General features: G+C 37.5%; 6 protein-coding genes and 1 pseudogene across 6 annotated transcripts; 4 read left to right on the top strand and 3 right to left on the bottom strand.

Annotated features, from left to right (window-relative positions):
* Positions 1–25: 25 nt before the first annotated feature.
* On the bottom strand, positions 26–1,875 carry LOC104770403 (uncharacterized). The gene is made up of 3 exons (XM_010494825.3): positions 800–1,875; positions 510–682; positions 26–397 (listed from the first exon to the last, which is right to left on the bottom strand). Exons 1-3 carry the CDS (start codon positions 1,388–1,390, stop codon positions 247–249), a joined length of 915 nt encoding a protein of 304 aa, XP_010493127.1. The 5' UTR covers positions 1,391–1,875; the 3' UTR covers positions 26–246.
* Positions 1,876–3,771: 1,896 nt separating this feature from the next.
* Positions 3,772–5,254, bottom strand: LOC104770402 (uncharacterized). Its single transcript, XM_010494824.2, has 3 exons — positions 5,129–5,254; positions 4,649–4,814; positions 3,772–4,184 (listed from the first exon to the last, which is right to left on the bottom strand). The coding sequence occupies exons 2-3, from the start codon at positions 4,801–4,803 to the stop codon at positions 4,028–4,030; spliced, it is 312 nt and encodes a 103-aa protein (XP_010493126.1). The 5' UTR covers positions 4,804–4,814; positions 5,129–5,254; the 3' UTR covers positions 3,772–4,027.
* LOC104770401 (mediator of RNA polymerase II transcription subunit 17) lies at positions 5,197–8,730 on the top strand. Its single transcript, XM_010494823.3, has 8 exons — positions 5,197–5,497; positions 5,598–5,802; positions 6,028–6,141; positions 6,334–6,419; positions 6,911–7,298; positions 7,381–7,827; positions 7,923–8,237; positions 8,330–8,730. Exons 1-8 carry the CDS (start codon positions 5,409–5,411, stop codon positions 8,645–8,647), a joined length of 1,962 nt encoding a protein of 653 aa, XP_010493125.1. The 5' UTR covers positions 5,197–5,408; the 3' UTR covers positions 8,648–8,730.
* Positions 8,731–8,799: 69 nt separating this feature from the next.
* LOC104770399 (uncharacterized) lies at positions 8,800–10,439 on the top strand. The gene is made up of 5 exons (XM_010494822.3): positions 8,800–8,989; positions 9,309–9,363; positions 9,461–9,567; positions 9,811–9,845; positions 10,176–10,439. The coding sequence occupies exons 2-5, from the start codon at positions 9,361–9,363 to the stop codon at positions 10,241–10,243; spliced, it is 213 nt and encodes a 70-aa protein (XP_010493124.1). The 5' UTR covers positions 8,800–8,989; positions 9,309–9,360; the 3' UTR covers positions 10,244–10,439.
* Positions 10,440–10,927: 488 nt separating this feature from the next.
* Positions 10,928–12,432, top strand: LOC104770398 (uncharacterized). Its single transcript, XM_010494821.3, has 5 exons — positions 10,928–11,029; positions 11,164–11,284; positions 11,390–11,493; positions 11,848–11,979; positions 12,081–12,432. The coding sequence occupies exons 1-5, from the start codon at positions 11,027–11,029 to the stop codon at positions 12,105–12,107; spliced, it is 387 nt and encodes a 128-aa protein (XP_010493123.1). The 5' UTR covers positions 10,928–11,026; the 3' UTR covers positions 12,108–12,432.
* A 164-nt stretch (positions 12,433–12,596) lies between these two features.
* Positions 12,597–14,024, bottom strand: LOC104770397 (SPX domain-containing protein 1). Its single transcript, XM_010494820.3, has 3 exons — positions 13,517–14,024; positions 13,302–13,428; positions 12,597–13,202 (listed from the first exon to the last, which is right to left on the bottom strand). Exons 1-3 carry the CDS (start codon positions 13,811–13,813, stop codon positions 12,826–12,828), a joined length of 801 nt encoding a protein of 266 aa, XP_010493122.1. The 5' UTR covers positions 13,814–14,024; the 3' UTR covers positions 12,597–12,825.
* A 1,278-nt stretch (positions 14,025–15,302) lies between these two features.
* On the top strand, positions 15,303–18,537 carry LOC147918670 (uncharacterized; annotated as a pseudogene).
* Positions 18,538–21,806: the final 3,269 nt, after the last annotated feature.

Raw genomic sequence — 21,806 nt, 5'->3', positions numbered from 1 at the left:
CATAGGCAAAGTCACATCCATCAAAAAACTGAAAAAGCAAAACTTTTATTCCATATCTTATTTTACTTCCAGCGGTGTTATTACTACAACTGAGACCAATTTTGAACACCAAGCATCGAGACACCCCCCCATAGAGACTTGATTAAAGAATTCACATTAAACGAAAGGGTTAGATAAGTTCGTAGACGGTAACACGTTTCTCTAAATCTATAAAAGGACTGGATTGGTAATGCCGACCACGAGAGTTTAAGACATGGCCGTGATTGGAGAAGATCCGGTGAAGAAACTCATTCGAGAAGTTTGATGCTCAAGTTCTTCATCATGTCTCTCTTCCTTCTCCTCTTCTTCTTCCTCTTCAGAATCCCAAAGAAATCGAGCATACGAAGCTTGTACATAACTGCAAAATAACAACAAGTAACGCTAGTCAGAACTTAAGCACAAGAGCCACACAGTTACTTACAAAAGCCCCAACAAGAAGGGAGCTTGATAAAGTTTGAATCTTTCTTTACCAGTCCTCAGGAGCAGCAGCGACAGCTTGATTGAAGTAAGTCTCAGCACGAGATGAATCCTTATGAATCTTCCAAACCAACTCAGCGTACATAGCTAGAACATTACCATCATTAGGACTCACCAAAATAGCCCTCCCACAATACTCCTCTGCTTTCAAGTAATCTTTCCGAACCTGTTTCAATCATACAATGACACACATCTCAATTTGACAATCCCCAAAATTAAAGATCCAATTCAATTCAGATCTAAGAAAGACAAAAGAGTCAAACTTTTTTTCATAAAACTGTACCTCCTTCAAGAACTTAGCGTAATTGCTAAGAAAGATCCCATTTCCAGGATTCGCTTCAATCATCTTACGATAATGAACATCTGTATTATCATCTCCTCCATCGCCACCACCTTCAGATCTACCACCACTCCTCCCTTTACCTCCACCGTGAAACATCCCACCACCACCACCACCAGCAACCTCAGTATCTTCCTCCAAATCCCAACTCATCCCCAAATCACCATCGTAAGACGACGTACGTATAAGTCCAAGGCCAAGACCAAGACCAAATCCGATACCTTCTTCCGTATCCTCCATCAAAGCACCACCACCACCGGTCAAAAACTTACCACTCACCGGCGGTTTCGACGATGTCAAATGTCGTAGATCGCTCTCCGACGCCGTTCTTTTCATCCTCCTAGCGGATTCGTCGTTAGAGTGTGAAGACATCGGGCTGTAACAACAAGAAGAGGAAGAAGACGCAGAGAGTGTTATGGATCTGTGACGTTGAATCTGATGAACAGATTCAGCAGCTTCGATCGGTGATTCTCTTGGACTCGAGACATGAACCAAGGAATTGAGAAGTGGGGTTGAAGCGCTTCGTAGAAGCATCTTTTCTTGATTTGTGTTTTTGAGATTCTTGTTGAACGAAGAAGAAGAAGAAGAGATCAAGATTTGTTGTTTTCCAGGTTTATCGGTGTGTGTGAGCTGGGGATGAGAAGTAGTGAAGACGATGCTTTTTATATACAGAGAGTGGGCAGGTGAAGCGAAACTCAATCTCAGCCGTTGATTAGTTTTTAATCACGTGGTGGATGTTTAATTTAAAAATTAAAAAATTGGTTAACTAAAATAGATTTTTTTTCTTTTCTCTCGTAACCTTATTATTCTCCACAAGTTGTGCAACTAAAATGATTTTTAATTTGACTTTGCTTGTGTCTGATTGGTGTGCGTGTATTAGTATTCGGCTCTGTTAGTTAGTAGTACGAGTAGTAGTAGAGGACGATTTGAGAGCTAAACTCTCTCGTGAGAGTGATAAACGAATCAACGCGGCACAAGTTAAAGACTGTTTTTGATATTTTTGGTTCGCGAAGGTCCGCGGAAGACGGAACTGCAAGTGGACGGCAGTGACCTTAATAAATAAATTGGTTCACGGCCAAAATCTTTAACAAATGACACGTGACAAAATATTGAAATGCGCATCTCTACAGATGTACGGTAGATTCGTTTATTTTTCACAACGTTATGTATTATTATTGCGAAAGATACAAATTACTTTCTTTTTTCGAAAAGGAAATATACTAATTGTTTTACAAATAAAATTAATTGGAATTAGTATATGAAAATGAGGGAATCAAATCAATTGGGGTGGGTGGGTCACCTTTTTGATAGTACAATTTATTTATACGATTCCATGTGGCTCTCACAAAAGCTAATTGACGATTTTTGCCCATAAAACCATTTCTATCTTTGATTCTTTTGGGGTCCCATTCTAAGTTGATAACAATTTTTGTTTTTTGATCTGTGATGCAGATTTCTCACTTTGATGTAAAGTAAAATTAGTAAATAGTACAACTAATTTAAGTTACCAAAAGTGTAGGTTTTAAGAAATAAATATACTATTATTTGTAAACATAATTTATGTACTCTGCTCGTTGGTTGTTTTTTTTCTTGTGTTTCGTTGTTGTATTATGTTGTAGTTTTTGTTTTTCTCTTTAACTTTTGGTTTACTCCGTTACTTATATATTTCTTTGTAATTTCTGACAATAATTTAAATATCTAACATTGATACAAAAAAAACAATACAGTGCCTACCCAAAAAAAAAAAAACAATATACAGAACCTTATTACTATGTAATCTGAAAACATATTATTTAGCTTTACTGTTTCAATCTTTTTGTATTTGAAAAACCAAATTAAATATATTTTTAAAATGTGAAGAAGTGTCACTAAATCAATTTAACTACATCTAATTATAAATCCGAAACTCTCAATTTAAGAAGAAGAAAAAAAGAAGTAGTTAAGATTATGAAAGTAGCGTTGCAAGAAGAGCTGTGATCTTAACATTTAAACTAGAATTCAAAGAACTCCATGATGAAAGAAAACCAACCGTGAGCTTTACGTCACATGGTCCACCTAACATATGAAAGCTATTAAGATCATGTTAATTTTAATTGGTACGATATCCTGAACCTTTGAAAAATTATCCTGTTTAATTATCACTTTCGTATTTTTTTTGTTTCCTGCGAAAGAAACACAACTACGATCCTCTTCTCTCTCGATATCAATTGGTTAAAATTGCAGCTCAATAATACAATACTAGAAATTACGGAAAGGCATTTCAATTATTGGTGAGGTGAGTTTTTTTCTTTTTCTTGGAGTCAAGCTGTTAACGATATGACTGAGGAGGGAACTAAAACAAAAAGTAATAAAAGAAGTTTTTATGTCCAAAAGTAGAACTGTCCAAAAAATTGAAATGTGTAGGACCAACGAGCCGAGTGCTCAACGGTGGAGAAAGAGAAGGTGTCCTTGTCGTTAGAAGTCTTCGTCTCCCTTTCTTCATCTCTCTACTACTTCTTTGTATTTGATTCGCATCTAGTGGGTGTGCTTTCTGCAGCCTCATTTTATATAATTTTCTGGAATGTCATTATAAACATAGGTGCAAATGACAACATATTTCAAACTACTTGGTTCGGTTCGTGGTGAATACAATTCAACCACATAGTTACATATTCAACTGCCACCTAAATAATCGATAGTGGATGTGAATCTTTTCACCATTCATTTTCACTTAAAAGTCTATTTCGGTGGTTCGGAACGAGTCTACATATTTCCTTGACAACGCTAAAAAAAAAGGAAGCACTTGTGATTCGTTGCCATTGAAACAACAATTATACCATTAAGTTGATGACATCTAGGAAAAGATCATAAACCTTGAGCAATAGTTGTAGGATGAGTTTTTTTACTTCTAATATTGTTGTACAAGTCAACAAGAGTTGTCCAGTCGAAAAAAACTCTTATTTGATCCCTCTCGTTCAATAAAAGTTGGAGCAACATAGGCTCCATAGAAAACCCTAAAATCAAACAGTGCAGTGTTGTCATAATATATCTCTTTGTTCAGGTACAATCAAGCGGGTCTAGAACGAGCCCATGACTGACCAAACTAAAAGTGTTGAGATATACAATAATGTTTCACCATACCAGAAATAGGAAGAAACTGGGATACAACAGAAGGAAATGCTAGTTAACATTCTAATTCCCTTGTTTGAAGAGAATGGATGAAAGACCTGCCCTCCATCCAAAAACCGCAGCTGGCATAGGCCTTTTGTGTAAAAGTGCTGCCAGACCGGCTGATACGCCCTGACCAGGAAGCCTCACCACCTCTTGATTAGCAATCGACTCAGAAAACCTGTTTTTATCAATTATAATCAAACAATACTTATATTAGTAACTTTCTTATTACTTTCAACTCGGTAAAGCAAAACAAATGCATATGATTCATGCTTCTCTGTGATAGTGTTAGTGTGATGTTCCATTATAGTGAAACTGAACGAATATATTTTCGTAAACAAAATTGCATTTTGGCAACTGTTCAATAGACTCTCTGGATCAACGAAAACCATCCAAAAAAAGATTAAAGTCTTAAGCAAACATAAAATTTCTCATACTAGCGACCCTAATTCCATTGAATAAGAAACAATTTCAGGCATTAAGTGATTTAAAATGGTCAAAATGAAAGCAAAGCTTTGGCTCTTTACTATATTTGTACCCATCTTCAAGAACGACATACACACTGTATTAAACCCATCAAGAATTCCAAAGAGACACCTAATTACTCAAAAGCGAAAAACAGATCATACAAGATTCACTTACAATGGGGAAGGTGTGAATCCTTCAAAAGCAAAGGTGCTGAATCCCTGTCTTTGCTTGTGCTTAGGATTGGAAGAACAAATGATATAGACACGTCCACGGCGTTTCACTGTTTTACAAAACTCACACATCTTCTTCACAGATGATCTCACCTTCATTTTTCCTCACTCTGCAAACCACAACCAAGAGCAACACAAAAAAGCCCATTAGATGAAAATGAACAGAGAACTCTTAAAAGTATTCAGCTTTGAGATTCAAAACTAAAGATTTAACCCTCTAAAACATCTCATTTCTACTAATCTACCCAAAAATTGTTCCGAAATTGCAATTCTTGGTTAGTCCGATGATGGAAGAGAGTAAAACGAATCTAAAGCATCGATCTTTAACGAACTAAGTCGAATCCCACAAGAGAAAGAACTGAGAGCAAAACCCTATATAGATCCATAAAGCGAGATCGAATAAAAATGAACAACAGGAAGATACCTGCGAATTCGAAGGCGACTATGAAGAGGAAGCGATCGATAACCCAAGAAACCAAATGAAAGGGTTTTAGTTTTACAGAGGAGGAGTGGAGTCGTCTTTTGCACATTCCGACAACGTATCGTTACTAAATGGGCTTTACCCGAAACAAAGATCCGGAAAATTTTCGACCCGAAATTATTAGATCTAAAATCTAAAATAAACCGAATTGTAGCGGTGATTTAGCGTTTTGGCCGGGACTGTCACCGTCGACCTAGAAAAAATTGGGGTTTCACCGGAAAAAATGGACAACGACATGGAGATCTCTTTAGACAGGCTTCCGATTAAACGATTGGAATCTATCGAAGAAAATGGCGCCGAGCATTTCCCTTCGTAAGAGTTTTTGTCTTATGGTTTGAGAGACGAGACCATGATGATCTTCACAGATTGATTTTGTTTCTGAATGATTCCTTTTTTTTTTTTAACTGTGTAGTGATGTTGGTTACGATGATAAGAGAGTGTCGTTGATTCGGAGAATAGATTTCGCGTGGGCGTTGGAAGAAGAAGATGAGCTGAAGAAGAAGAAGCAGAAGAAGAGCTCTAAGGATACCTCGGAGCAATGGAAGTGGAAGGGTATGGTTGAGAATTTGCAATTGGCTCATCAGGAGCTCTCTGTCATCATAGACCTTATTGATACTGTGAGTACAACTCTGATGCTTTTGTTGATATTAGATGAGAATCTTGGGAATGTTCATATTCTATATGCTCTTGAGATGGATGCAACAATTCTTTGTATGACTAGAGTTCTTTAATCAAAGAATTTTTGAACAACAATTTCTTACTGTGTTCAAAAAGGTTGCAATCATACACATAAGGCTGAAGTGATTTGGGGGTGATTCATTGTTCTGGTTTTATCTTTGTAGGTCCAAGCAAATGATGCAGTAACAGTTGCTGGGATGACTAGACCTAAGCCTATGCCAAATGAGATTCTCTCGGATCTTGCTGTGTCTACTGCTACCAAGTTACAAGGCTACCGGGTAACCAGTTGCTTACTTTCTTATGTGCAAATTAACTTTGCTTAAAGATGGAAGGATTCTGGTAATTGTATCAGTTAGACACTTTTTTTGTGTCCTGACAAACTATTCGCAATAAATGAACTTGCTTACCTAAAGAGCTTTTAACTATATAAGTATGTTTATGTCACTTTTGAATACCTGTTCTCTCTGCAGAATTTAGGAAAATACTTTAAGCAATCAGCAAAAGCTTTAGAGCAGAAGATCAATCGCGAAGCAAGGTTTTATGGGGCTCTTATCAGGTTCGAGTGTTTGCTAATAAACTTTCCATCCCTTATTTTGTGAACTTGAAACTTTAGGCCAACCTTTATATTTCTTAATGCCATTTTGCAGCTTTAAGAATTTGCCGTTTGCTTAGTTGATGCTAGTTTTAGTTAGCTTACAGTGTCATAGTTATGTCTGTTGTTTTTTAGATGATTGGCTCATAGGTATCGTAATATGTTATGACTTATGACTATGATACGTGTTGAACCATTATAGTATTCTTGTTTAATGTGAAAAAAAAAATTTGGACTTCTACACCATCTCTATTGCTGTACCCTGCCTACACCAGTACTTCAGGAACATCCATTTTGTTGTGTAGTGACTTCTTAGGACTATGCCAACACAGATTAGAGAATTTCCGTGGATATTGTTTATAATGTGCAGAAAATGATAAGAGACTTCAGCCTCCAGAATATAGATTGATTGATTCATACAAAGGCTTATTTTTGCTATGATGACAAGCTTATAGGTTGCAGCGGAACTGGAAAGTCAAGCGACAGCGCATGCTTGCTTCAAATGCCAGCAATGAGGGCTTCACCATTGATCTTTCTGACAGTTCATTATATGACCCGACTTCTGGTTTTCGCCCATCTACACTGTCCACTATTCGTGTTGATCATGATTCAGCTGGTATGCTGGCCATTAATGTACCCCAAGATTCATGGTACTCTCTTCGGTTTGGGTTTGTTGGCTTAAATCCGATTGACAACCCAAACAAGTCTGATGAGCACATAGACTCCGTTACTGGTCAGGATGTCCCTGGAACATCAGAAATGCAGTCCGCAAGTGACGACAAATATGTTAAAGAAACTCATTCGCTATTGAGGGAGGTGCATAAATCGATTTTTGCTGAGCAGGTGATATTTTTGTCATATATCTTGTACTACCGTTGGTATATCTCTGCATGGCAATTTCTCACTTCATTGGTCTTCTTACCAGTTGTTTGACATGCTAAATCGCGAAGCATTCAATGAAGGTGTGGGATTCAACATTAGTGGAATAAGAGAAAATTTTATGGAAATGAGCATAGGCCAAGGAGCTTCGTTGTTTGTATCTCTTCACCCATCAGGCAAAAATGCGAGCATCAAGAAGTCGGACTCTGCAACCTTGCTCATTGAATCTTCTGGCAGAACAGAACCATCAGAAGATGGAGACTCTCGCTTGAAGAAGTTAGGGTTCCCTAGTCGTGCCAGCTATGAAATATACTTGCAACAAATTTTTCATGAGCATGCCTTTGGAAAAGCTAAAGATCAGCCCAAGTCTAAAAGTATCCGAGCATCCAACCAAACAGAAAAGGACAGCAACTCCGGACTTCTTGATCATTTCTGCTTATCTTTGACTCATAGAATCTTCTCAAATAGAGTTCTTGTGCATCTTGAAAGCGTGGTATTTTTCCTGTTGCGATGATCATTTTCTATCGAGAAACTTCTTGTCATCTTAGATCATGCTTTTCTAATAATTGTTGCTTTCTTGTCAAACAGGTCTGCAAGGTCCCGTATCTTCATCTAATATCGCATCCTACATGGAATTCTCGGACATCATCATGGACTGTCTTCATGACTGTTCCTCCATCAATCATCCCCCAAGGAAATTCTGAAACTCAGTCTCCAGATGGTAAGAGGAATCTTAAGACACAATTCCGGACAAAAGTGGTGGTGAAAGATGATTGTATCAGTGTTGAAGCAGAATGCACGCCCAATGTGGTTGGCCTACTGAAAAGCAGTTCCTGCAATTTATTCTCTATGAACAAATACGAGTGTGACGTGGCCGACCTTCCAGTAATGATCCTCCAGCAGGTATGCTTAGGCAATCTATTCTTGCCCTAAAGTTGGTCATGTCTATAGCAACATTTCTTTATTGATGTGTTTTTGATAACAAATTTGAGAAGGTGGCGAGCCAGATAGTGTGTTGGCTACTGGAGGAAGCGAGAACGGTTGGGACAAAAGCGAGCCGGGATTTTCTATCTCTAGCGTTAGAGATTGTGGAAGGGGAGAGAGTGAGCCTCGTGGCGCAAGTAAACCCGGAAGACGCAAAGGGATGTATCTCGTGGTGGCTAGTGATGGAGAACGGCTGCACAGAGGAGAGGGAAGGAGTATCGGAAAGTCGCAAGTTGTTAGGTCATTTGTCTCTCGATGTCTTGTACTCTGTTCTCATGGATTTGATCAACTTATGTGGTACTGGTCGCAATGCTTTAGAGAGATTGTAAGTGAAAGAAATACAATGAGAGAACATGTTTTTGTTTCAAGATTATATAAGAATCTCAATGGTTAGTGAAGCTCCCAAACAAAATAATACTTGTTCTTGGATTTTAAAGTTTGGCCCAATTTATAAATAAAATTATAAAACAGTAATATCAACTTTTTTGTTCTTTCATTAATAAAGGAAGAGAGGGGTAGAATAGGAAAAATCAGAAAAAAAAACTCTCACGCGAACGTTTTCTCTCGTCGGTCTCTCCTCGGATCCAAATCCTCGCTGATCTTTTTGCTAGATTCAAGCTTCGAAACCCTAATTTCTTTTGCCATTAGCATCGATTTCAGCTCAACTTCAGGTTTGCTTTTTCCCATTCTTTCTAATTTATCACAGTTTTCTGATTTGCTCTCTTTCTCGCGTCACCTGATTTAGTACAAAGATATGAAGGTTATGGAGTTAGATTCGCTACACGATCTGATAATTATACTCCGACGATTATTTAATCTGATTTAGAAGTGACTAACAGATGAGCCTTCCCTTTGATTTTTTGGTGGTGATGGAATTGAATTGTTAGGTTTTTTTTGATGATTTTTTGTTTGTGTAGTTATGATTCTTCTTGTCTGTCTTCGAATCGATTCTCATATGATCCATATCATTGTTTCATCTGGTTATTTCAGATTCAAGGAGGCACAATTAGTAGCTTCTGAAGTGCTTCGGTGATCAGATACAATGGTAATATATTGCATTCTCAGGTCCATTGTGAAATTTTGTTTATCTCAACGATTTGAGCGAGCTAAGAGTTTTGTTTTTATCTTTGGGATAATCACAGTCAGCTTTGTTCAATTTCCATTCATTCCTGACGGTGGTGCTGCTTGTGATCTGCACTTGCACTTATCTGAAGATGCAGTTCCCTGCTATTTTGGAGCAGAAAACTGGGTTTGTACCCACCTTTATTCTCCTTTTTTATTCCTGAATTTGATTCACATCGTATTGGTTCCCGAAACCCAGAACACATATGCCACTCTTTGACCAAATTGTAGATGCTTTCAAGTATTTCTCTGCATATTTTACATTGCATTGCAGCTGGTTCTTCATCATAGTGCCCCCCATTCATCTCTTTGTTTTATAGATATTAATGATGAAAACTACTTGAACATTATTATGCTTCCTTATTTGCAGGTTCCGAGGATTCTTTTGGAAAGCTGCTAGAATAGGTAGGCTCAGTATTTGTTTTTGTTTTTATTCAATTCCTTTGCAGAAAACATTGTGTTGAACAATCCCCTCTTTGCATATGTTCAAATTGAGGCTAATGATAGACTCTCTAGGAGTAAGAATTTCCTAGTAATCAGTGCAGCTACTAATTCATTGAACTTTAATTCAAACGGCTTCTAATCCTTAAAACCTCCTATGGAAGCACATGCATGATGGCACATAGTGAACTCATAAGTCTCAGGCTATGTCATCCAACAGTTACTGTGGTTAATTTATGATAGCCAAACATTCTGTTGATTAAATAATTTTATTTGTCATATCAATTGTAACAGGCGAGCGTTTGAGTCCTTGGGTCTCCGCGGGATGCTTCATGATGGGCGTATCGATCATTTTCTTTTAAGTGTCAACTTCTCACAGAACCGGTTCATGTAGATTTTACTTCTTTGAGATGCTCATTTTCCTGTATGCAAAAGATTCCAAGGGGTTGAGGAAACTGAAAGCGTAGAATATTATTCTCTTTGGATTATGGGTATGGTCTTGTATTTGGTACGATCGTGTGTTGCTTTTGATATATGGAACATACGACATTGGAGTCAGCCCTTACAACACAGGCTTTTTTGTTTTGCAAAAGAAGTGAGTGATCACATACATAGCTTCACGTTTGTCAAATTAATAGAACTAATTATGAGAGCAGCAGTCAATAAATTCAGGCCCTATTGAAAGATTGTTGTTGTGCTAGTAAGTTCTAACTATCAGTGACAATCAATTTGGATAATAGATCAGTTTTATAAGAAGAACATGGGTGATAATAATAAGCCTTGCAAGTTACATCATTCTATGTAGTATGTATATAGACCAAGTAAAAATACACACTTTTGGGCAAAAGACTTATTTTCTTGAAACTAAATATTATTACCACTTCCGTCGATAAAGCAAGTACAGTACTTTGGTTTGGTTTATTTTTCCAAACTAAAAAAACCACATTAGTTGAGTTTCTGTCGGTTTTAATGAACTCATGGGCCGAAGTATATCACCGCAGGCCCATTAGAATTGTGTATATATAAAAACACGCATATAAGTAACAAACCTTAAGCCTACATATATATCCTTTCAGAATCTTTAAGCCGAGAAACTCGTCCCCTCTAAAACCCTAATCCTCTCTCAAACCCTAGACTCAGCGAAGATGGTACTTTCTTCTTCTCTCTTCTTGCTCTCTTCTTTTTTCGATTACATCTGCTACTGTTATCGAAGAAGGAATCTTTCTTGTTGATTGTTTGATTTGGGTCTTGACTTTGTTTTTCTTTCCTTTAATTATTGCAGACAGGAGAGGCCGTAAACCCTAAAGCGTATCCGCTTGCAGATGCTCAGTTATCGATAACGATTCTTGATCTTGTTCAACAAGCTACTAACTACAAGCAGCTCAAGAAGGGTGCTAACGAAGGTATCTTTTATATTATATGCTCATCTCTGTTAATTTTTAGCGTTTTTTGGGTAATTTATGAACTTGTTCCTAGTGATTGTAATTGACTTTTGTTATCGTTTACAGCTACGAAGACACTTAACCGTGGAATCTCCGAGTTTGTGGTTATGGCTGCAGATGCAGAGCCTCTAGAGATTCTTCTTCATCTACCCTTACTTGCTGAGGATAAGGTTTGTTCTTTATTCTTTATAGCAGAGTTGACTTCTCTTTTGAGAATTGCAAACTATATTGTTTCGTCATTATAGCAGAGTTTGTAGGTCTTTTTTGAACTACTTACTTTGAAATAGTCTTGATTGTTAGTTTGATTAGTTTGTGTTTATACTTAGTCAAGTTTTGTATCATTTTGTTAACTAAACTCTCATATCCCACTAGGAAGTCTATAAGTGCCAACTTCTTGATGTTTCTTCTGACTTTTTGTTACTGGACGCAACTTTTATGCTTGTGTTTAGCTTATTTGTTTGATTCAGAAATTGATTGATGTTCTTTTGGATTAATGTTCCCTTTGTGAATGATTGAATATGCAGAATGTTCCGTATGTGTTTGTGCCTTCAAAGCAAGCCTTGGGAAGAGCCTGTGGTGTTACAAGACCAGTCATCGCTTGTTCAGTCACATCAAACGAAGCTAGTCAATTGAAAGCACAGATCCAGTCGCTCAAGGTAAACTTTAGCCCTTACTCTTGTCCTCTGTTTATAAACCATCATTGATTCTCACATGTCTTTATAATTGGTTAATCATTTTATTTTTGTAAATCCTGCAGGATGCTATTGAGAAGCTTCTGATCTAAGTATGACAGTCTCTGATTGATTGCTCGGTATGATGGGTCTCCTCCGTGCAAAAGGAAGGCTTTGACTGAAGTTTTGTGTAGGCAACTACCAAATATCAAAAACCGTCCATGAATTCTCTACTATCTTCTTCACTTAACGTTTTTAATTCACTTTTTCTGCATTTCAGTTTCTTAAGAGTTTGTGTTGGTATTTGGTTTTGGTGTTGTATCGAATCATTGTATCATTTATGAGAACATGCTTTAATTCATCTATTTTGCCAGTAAAAAAAACTCTCTAATCTTTCATGCCAGTCACTAACTAAACGATCAAGAAGTAAAAAGTAAAGTAAGTTTAGACCTCAAATTACAATTGAAGGAGCTAGATCTGTTGAACTATATCACACATGTAGGTTGTAATAATTTCAGACATCGACATCGGTTTGGCTACACTTTGAAGTCATCATCTGTAGTTTCTGATATTGTGGTTGTATAGTATCCAACACAATGGAATTGGAAAGGAAGAAAATCAATAATTAATCTGAAGTGATGATATATATTACATCAAATACTACAACCAAACACAGAAACAAAGTTACATTGTGTAACTACAGAAACAGATCCCATCGTTTCTTCCTGCCTTTTTGTGTGTACATTGATGATAATAACAACATCTGTTTTTAATCTTGTTAGCTTTCTATCGTGTAAAAAAAAAGGAAAGAGTGTAGTGCCCTCACTCACTCTATTTGGCTTCTTGCTCCATCAACGGAATCTTCTTCCAAGTCTCATCTAACCCGTTTAACTGAAGCGGCGGCAACGAAAACACGCTCACCGTAGAGCTACCACTCCTGATCTCCTTCAAAACCCTCAAAGCAGCGATCGTACTCTTCATGTGGAGACTCTCCATGAACTTGTGCTCAGAGAGCTCAGCTTGGATGATATTCTCAGACTCTGTTTCGTTAACAGGGAAGAACCGATCAAGCATTGCTTCGGATTCTTTAACAAGCTTGTACAATAAGTCCGTAGTGTAAAAAGGTTGCTGAAGCACTTTTTGGATATAAGGCAAGCGCATGAGATCACCAGTTCGTTTGTCATACTTCTTTAGTATCTTAACCAATCCTGTTGTTTTTCCCAACAAAAAACCAAAAACACACATCTCAACATTTTTATGATGAATCTTGATGTTCAAGTAACATTAAGGGTTTTGAGAATGTGTACCAGTGTAGTTAAGAGCACTGTAATTCTCAAGAAGAACCATTTCGCCATGGAAATCAACAATCTCTTTCCTGATTTTAATCATCTTCTCCATTGAATCTTTAGCTTTCGCAATCCTATCTCTAAACTCCTGTTTTGTTTTTTTTTTAAACCAACAACACAAATTAGACTAATCGAATAACCGGAATCGAATTTGTTAATATTGGTTATGGTGGTACCTTTAATCTGATGATGTATTCTTCCTCTTTCTCAACGAAGAAATTGTTGAATTTCTCAAGCTCGTCTTCTAAGAGCTGGATGAAACTGATCTCTTCTTTAGACATACCGAGGGAGAAATCATCATCACCGGCGGAGGAGGAAGGATCGAGACGGAGACGTTTAACCGGACGATCAAGGGAGGATTTGGAAGGGATGAGTTTGAGACGTTTCTTGAGGTCTTTGTAAGACAAGAACTTGTCTTGCCATTCAGGAAGTGTCTGCTCGATCTGGTTGCTTAGACTCTTACCAAACTTCATTTTCTTGTTGTTCTTGTTTTTTTTTTATTTCTGAGAATTAGAAAAAAAAATGAGGATGGGAAGAAGAAAGAGAGGAGGTTAAGGGAGATTATATAAAAAAAGAGGGATTAAGCATAAAATAAAGAGAATATTCTGAAGGTTTCTTTTTAGAATATCCTTTTTATTAGTGTGATGTGTTGTCTTTCTTTCGGGGGGAATATCTCTTGGTTATATTCTTCTTCTTCTCTTTCATTTTCATTATTTTATTTTTCTTCGTTATCTGTGGGTGAGATTGTCACACACACACATGCTTTTTTTATTTTTCAGTTTCATACACTCGCATGCTTTTTTATTTATCCACTTATGGTTATTAGAGATGGTATTTAAAGTTATTCAATGTTCTGTACTGAAGGGATTTTTTTTTGATGGCTCATTACACCATTTTTTTATATATATATAGAAATTATAGATTTGAATCGAAACGAATTTTCTTTAATAAAATGAAGATTGGATATAGTTTATTTTCTTATAATCATTTTTTTACACACCGATGATATCATCAAACCGTCCAGGTCAAGATTGTCAACGACAACAACACGTGGGGACGTTTGGGTCTTCATGATCTTATATAATATATTTTCCATTTTCCATGATCGTACTACTATTATTAGTTTGACAATTGCCACTTTTGTTGATCTATTTTTAAATACTAGTAGTAGTTTCGAATTAAGTGCAAAAGAAAGAGAAAAAAGAAGAGTTAAAAATAAGCAAATTGGTCAAAAGAATCAAGGGGTCCCTGGAATATTCTTTGAAAGAAAAAAGGGTATAAAGTATAAACCTCGGCATCTTTCTTTCTTTTAAATCATCCAAAGGGACATTTTATCGAATTTTCTGGATTCGCGTCTTAATTCATTCAATTCACACACTTTCACACGTTTAAAAAAAAAAAGAAATATATATCGTCACCATTTGACATTTGTGCAATTCTGCAGTTTTTTTACACAAATTATCACTCTATGTTAAAATACTATCAGTTTATCAGTTAAAAAAAACGAAAGTCTAAAAATCCTTGTATGAATCATCAAAACTTGTGGGTCTCATTTCTTCTACTAATTGATACCTTAACTTACATTGTCATTCTTTGGAATTTGGATGATTGGATACATCATACAACAAATATATGGTAATTAATAGTATGTAGGACAAATTGCATCCTACCACACTTTTCCAACATTTTATTGCATCCTAGCACATTTGTTGTCCACTAGGCACTTTTTCTCTTACTTTCTTCAAATTTATACAATTATACCCCTCAACTCATTCTAACCAAACTATATCTTCTAACCAAAATTGTTAGAGCAAAATAATCTCCTCCTTCCATTTCTAACTAAAAATATTTGATCCTGTAGCTATATGACTTACACCTGTCGAAGTCTTCCATATATAAAGGTTAAATCTTGTGTGGATAAAGGAGACAGGAAGGAGTAGGGTTTTGGTGGATAAGGGAGACATGGCGGTCCTGGTAAGTTTTATTGACTTTACGTTTTTTTGGTTGTTTACTGTGGATTCCATCTTGGGTTTTGTTTCTTTTCTGTGGATTGCAATTACATTTAATTAACTGTTCTTGGTTGCAGGTTGGACATTGTATTTTCCTATGCGGTGAGTGGGCTTCTTCGGTGGATAGCGTTTGGAGGTTTGAGGTGGATAAGTTTCTCGTATCGAGGGTCGTTCCCCTCTCCGACAATGTTACATTAGCTGAACTTGAGGATGCTGTAAAACTTGAATTCGGCGTAAGGAAGAAGAAGGCTTGTTTCAGTTTCTCTCCTCCTAACAGCATGCTTTTCACCACGGCTGAGAGAACTCCTCCTGTACTGGTTACTACCGATGTTGGCTTAGACTATTTCAAGCAATTGTTTCGTGAGAACCATCATTTAAATATGTTTGTGAACTTCCAAGAGTCTACAAACAGAGTTCCAATCACAGATGAGTTAAATACAGGGAATAGAGAGGATTTTGTTTCTGGTCGTGTCATTCCTCTCTCCGCTAAGTCACCTAGATGTAGTTTTGGATCAAGCGATGATGAGTTGTCACCATTACTTGATGCCGCTCTTGGTAGCCAACTGGATTATGTCGTCGCTGGTCTTTCTGAAATGGAGGAAAATTTTAAGATTGGTGTTACTAATGGTAAGAGTGGGAAGCGTGTGTCTGCCGGAACTTCAGCTGGTCGTAGTATCGGTAAAAGTGGGAAGCGTGGTAAGTGTAGTTTTGTTTCCAGTAACACTTTAATTGATGTTGATGTTGAACTGGAAGGAACTGTTGGTTCCAAATCAACAATCCCCACAATTCCTACCACCCAGGTTGATCCATCGCTACTGGCTGAGGTTGATGAAATAGAGTCAAAGTATTGGGGAAGAGGTTGTGATGTTGAAGACTGGAATCACAATATTCGCAACGAGGCTGAGTGTAATGTTGAAGACTGTGGTCATAGTTCTGAAGAAGAAGCAGACGCAGAAGAAGAAGAAGGACCAACTCAGGAGATTCTTACTCCTACAGGTTATGATCGAGAATTTTGGGGGAACTTTGTGGGAGATCATTTTGGTCGTGCAAATCCTGTAGAAATTATGTGCACCACCAATGACTGCTTCGACCATAGGGTTCTCGTCAACGGTGGGACATCCTTACCAAAGGATGAGAAATTTGGTATGGATTCTGGTGGGGGTTTCGTTCAGAGTGGTCACCCAGCAGTTAGTGAACCTGTCCAAAGTAACGTGACCGCGTGGACACATAATAGTGGACAGGTACAGATTCCAGCTAAACCAAAAAGGAGGTTAGCTGATGTTGATGACGAGGAGTTTGATATTCCTCCTATGTTTGATGACATAGAATATGAGAGGGATGTGATTCCTGATCTTCACATTGATGACGATGACAAAGGCATATACCAGGGCAAAAAATTCGCCAACAAAGAAGATTGCCAGATAGGTTTAGCCATATATGCAATTAAGAAACAGTTCGATTTTAAACAAACCCGGACGAAGCGAGACTACTTTGTTGTTAAGTTGCACTTGTGTGAAATGCGACTGGAGGATTATGGCTAAAGAACTGAGCAATGGATACTATGAGATACGTAAAGCATGTTTGGAACACACATTCCCAGTTGAAACAAGGTGCAATTACATGAAGAAGGCGACATCTCGAGTTATTGCTGCTGTCTTCAAAGCACAATTTAGCGATCCATCTAAATCACCAGTACCAATGGACCTGCAGCAATTGGTCCTTGAGGACCTTAAGGTTTCAGCATCATACAGTAAGTGTCGTAGGGCTGTGGCAAAAGCTACAGACGATTTGTTTGGCTCTGATGAAGATTCGTATGATCAACTGGCTGAATATTTGCATCTTTTGAAGCTCGCAAACCCCGATACTGTAACAGATATTAAAACAGGAATCGAGGAAGATGGTACTGAAAGGTTCTTATACACGTTTTTGGCGTTTGGTGCATCCATTCAAGGGTTCAGTAAGCTGAGACGTGTTCTTGTTGTGGACGGGACGCATCTAACTGGTAAGTACAAAGGAGTGTTGTTGACAGCAAGTGGCCAAGATGGTAACTTTCAAGTATTCCCTCTTGCGTTTGCTGTTGTAGATAGCGAGAATGATGATTCGTGGACTTGGTTCTTTGAGAAGCTTGAACGCATAATCGCAGATAGCAATACCCTCACCATCATTTCTGACAGATGTTAGTCCATTTACGTTGCTAAGAAGAGGGTTTTTCCACGTGCTCATCATGGCGCTTGTATTGTCCACTTGGCGAGGAATGTGAATGCCAAATTTCACAACAAAGGTCTTGCCAAACTGGTCACTAATGCTGCATATGCCTACACAGTTGGCTCTTTCCGGACGATTTATGGACAAATTAGAGGAAAAAACATCGAATGTTCTAAATGGCTTGATAAAATTGGCACTGCTCATTGGTCACGCGCATATTTTCAGGGAGACCGTTACAATCTGATGACTAGCAACATAGCTGAATCGTTGAACAAAGCATTATGGAAGGGTAGGGCGTCACCAATAGTGGAATTGCTTAAGTTTATTAGGGCTATGTTAACACGCTGGTTCAGTGCAAGGAGGAAAAAGTCTGCTACACACAACGGGGTGGTAACTCCGGAGGTTGATAAACAATTGACAAAAACTATGTCAATCGTAAACGGAAGCAAGGTTGGAACTGTGACAAGTTGGAGTTATGAAATTGTGGGGTTGTTCAACGGGAAGCACCATGTCCTTCTGGATTTGAAAAAATGCACTTGCAAACATTACGACCGAGTTAAGATCCCATGTGGACACGCAATGCTGGCTGCCAACCACCAAGGTATTCCTCCAACAACACTTGTAGACGAGTACTATAAGACTTCTACATGGGCAGCTACTTACACTGGAGTCATCAACCCTGAAGTTCATCCCAATGATATTGGTATGGCCGATGAAGTTGTTAGGAGGGATCTAATCCCACCAAAGTCTCGCCGGCCATCTGGTAGGCCTACGAAGTCTAGAATTCCATCTGTTGGTGAATATCCGGTAAGCTTAATCTATATATTCAACAATAGAATATTCGTCTCTCATTCGAGTGATCATGTATTAACTTGTAGTCTGATTTATTTCAGAAACCTACAACGGGCACTGTCAAAGTTAATAGGTGTTCAAGATGCAAGCAGATAGGACACAACATTTCCACGTGTACCAATCCTATTTGATGGTGTTGCATATTTTTTGTGAAGAAAGTTATGTTTTGGGGGCAAGGAGTATTTTTTTTCGCCTTCTTAACCAGTTTCTTAAAACTTACCTTACCATCAAAAACTTGTATCCTCATAAGAATTCATGTGGACAGTGGTTGCTGAATTGTGTTGACACCCACATACACGTGGATACCAAACCCATAAGGAGACAGCTTCCTTTACACTATTATAGCTAAGGAAACAGCTTCCCCCACACATTCTCATAACCATGAACCACATTGTTAACGTTAAAATTAACATTTTAATAAGAACCTATCCATATGGACAGCAATATTATCATTATTGATACAAAATTAATGAATACCATACATATGGATACATTTCGATAAGAAATCCAACTAACATGAAACAGAGATTAAAACTTTATATAAAACATGAAACAACTAAAAGATTATTGATACAAAATAAGAACCTATCCATATGGACAGCAATATTAACATTTTAATAAGAACCTATCCATATGGACAGCAATATTATCATTATTGATACAAAATTAATGAATACCATCCATATGGATACCTTTCGATAAGAAATCCAACTAACATGAAACAGAGAATAAAACTTTATATAAAACACTTTCTGCAACCTAGCAAACTTTAAATATAAATTAAGCTGAGCATCCACACGTGCAACATCCACAAATGAGCATCCAGATGGCTACCAAAACCTTAACTAAAAATGGACTCACATTTACCATGGATGCATAGTTGCGGTCAATGTTAGTCATCTAATTAAACGTAAAGCCATAAATAACTACACCAAACGTTAAACGTTAAACATCTAAAAATACAAACTTACAGTTCGGATTTAAAACAGAAAAACAACTACTAATAAAACACAAATTAGACTCCACAGACCACACCGCTAACAAATGTCAATTATTCCTTCTCTGACGTATACAGAGGGGCAACTAATTCAGTGTAGATGTCCATGGCATATTGAGCTCTAAATTCATCCACAATCTCGTCTGTGATTGCCGCCATCTGTTCTACTCCATTGTCATTCGCAAGAATCTCAAGAAAATTCATTGCTACCGGGCCACAATCACCACAACGCTTGTTCACATAAATGCCGTCATATCTAACCCATCTGAACGGCTCATAACCATGATCTTGGGACCTAGGTGGCTTGCAAAATTTCCTAATGATATACGGTAGCATCTCTACAACAGGAGCGACAAACCTCGAAACCTTTCTTATATCATACAATTCAACATTGGGATCAACGATGAAAACGCACCAGTTTGGTAGGTTTATGGCGAGTCCTACCCAATGCTCGTCTTGCCATATCATCGGCATATATATAGTGTCAATAGTAACAAACCAGTCTGAAGGACTACCAGGAATATAGCGGTCCAATAATCCTTTCCACTGGACCCTCGCTCGATTCCCCGCAACTGAAAAAGACTTGTACTTCCGCAAAAGGAAGTTCCCAAGCCAAGGTGAGGCAAAAGTCGAACGCTCCTTCTCAAGGACATATCTATGTCTTTCTCTTAAAAAACTCACTAACACCTCAATATGCTGTTTAAGACAATGAAAATAAGGTCAATAAACTCAATCAAGTAAACTCACAGACAAATTCTTATAAATAAAACAGGTATTACCAATGTAGACACCCATTTCTGTGGTTCAGCAAGTTCCAAAAAAAACTTGTTGTTTATGAGGTGACTGCAACGTATAAGATGTTCACTGCAAGGAATTGTACAATTAGTAAACGACCTACAATAGTATATATTAGTACACCATTAAAAAATAAAAATCAAAACCAAGAATTACGTGTTAGGTGCTTCAGTCATAGTTTTCTTAAAGTATTCAAACAGATTGGTGTCCAGAGGAGGTAACGAATCATGCCCATTAGAAGGAGAGTAAGGGGCCTTCTTCAGTAACTCAGCAACAAGATTTTCTTCCCCTTCAGTTAAAACAGCACGCTTTCGCTCTTGTGGAGGAGAAGAATCACTAACATCAACTAGCTTTTCAGGATCCACGTCTCTTTCCTGTAAGATTATATATCATATATTACTAAACATCATCCCTTCACCCTAAGCATTCATAGATATATGCCCACAATTTATACCTCCTCTTCATCGCAAGACGACTCTCCAGCTGACTCAACGTTTGTCAATGGAACTTCGTCTATAATAGCTCCCTAATCAAACAATATCAAACAACATTAGTTCATCTACATACATCTCCACAAGTAAAGCGTGAAACATAAATAATGTACCTCATTCTCTAGCTTCTCCGACGCAAGGCTCATTATGGTCTCGGACGCTACCCTCACCTAATCGTTTTCATGTTTTTCAAATTAACAACCATAATAGTGACTAGCTAAACCATATAATGTACAAACATTGATATTATTCTACTAAAGAAAATTAATTGAAAAAATATTAATCACCTTATCCTCAACATACTCCCCTACAAGGTCTGATACAGGATTCACCTGTACACGATTCCATATCCATGTGGTCAGTAAAATTACTTGTAGTATGATATCAAAACAATCGTATCCACAACGTCCTTTTATATACAACGGTGAAAGATATACCTCATCGCATACTTTCTCCGTGGCTAGGCTAATTATAGTCTCTGAGGCTTCAATAACCTAATGTTTCAGAAAAAAAATAACTTAACAGGGTCTAACATAACACATTTACGAGGTAACATAAAGATAAATAAACCAAAATATAAACTCCCTTTAGACGTGTTATTACCTTCTCTTCAAAATTATCTTCTACGCCGTCTGCTGCCATATTTCCTTATCCAAAAAAACAAATGCATATGTTCAGTCAGAGTAATCCTAAAAAAACAAATCGGCAGTTCAGCAATATTCCCATACAACTAATTCCTCGTACATACAAGCATAATTATATGAACATATAAAACATTACTAGAAAAAAACGACACTAGTTCAGAAAATACTAAACACCTGCTCTCCACAACATCCCTGTTCACCGACGCCTAACACTTGATCCTGTCCACAATCCTGTTTCCATGTGAACAAGTACATATGAATAATATCCACAAATACGTATCCATGTGAAAACTTCCCCCTGTCCACAACTACTATCTTGTGCGTAAAATTACACTTTCTCGATTTTGTATGGCCATACCATGATATATCAACAAAAAAAAATTAAAGGATAAACTATTACTAACCTTTTCCTCGATTGTAACTCCTTCAGCGACTAATCCAATTTGGCCCTATCCACAAAATAGCATCCATGT

The sequence above is a fragment of the Camelina sativa genome, chromosome 20, assembly GCF_030686135.1.
Source record: "Camelina sativa cultivar CO46 ecotype springtype chromosome 20, ASM3068613v1".
Lineage (NCBI taxonomy): Eukaryota > Viridiplantae > Streptophyta > Magnoliopsida > Brassicales > Brassicaceae > Camelina > Camelina sativa.
Note: the sequence above shows the minus strand (reverse complement) of the source record. Positions and strands in the feature narration are given on the sequence as shown.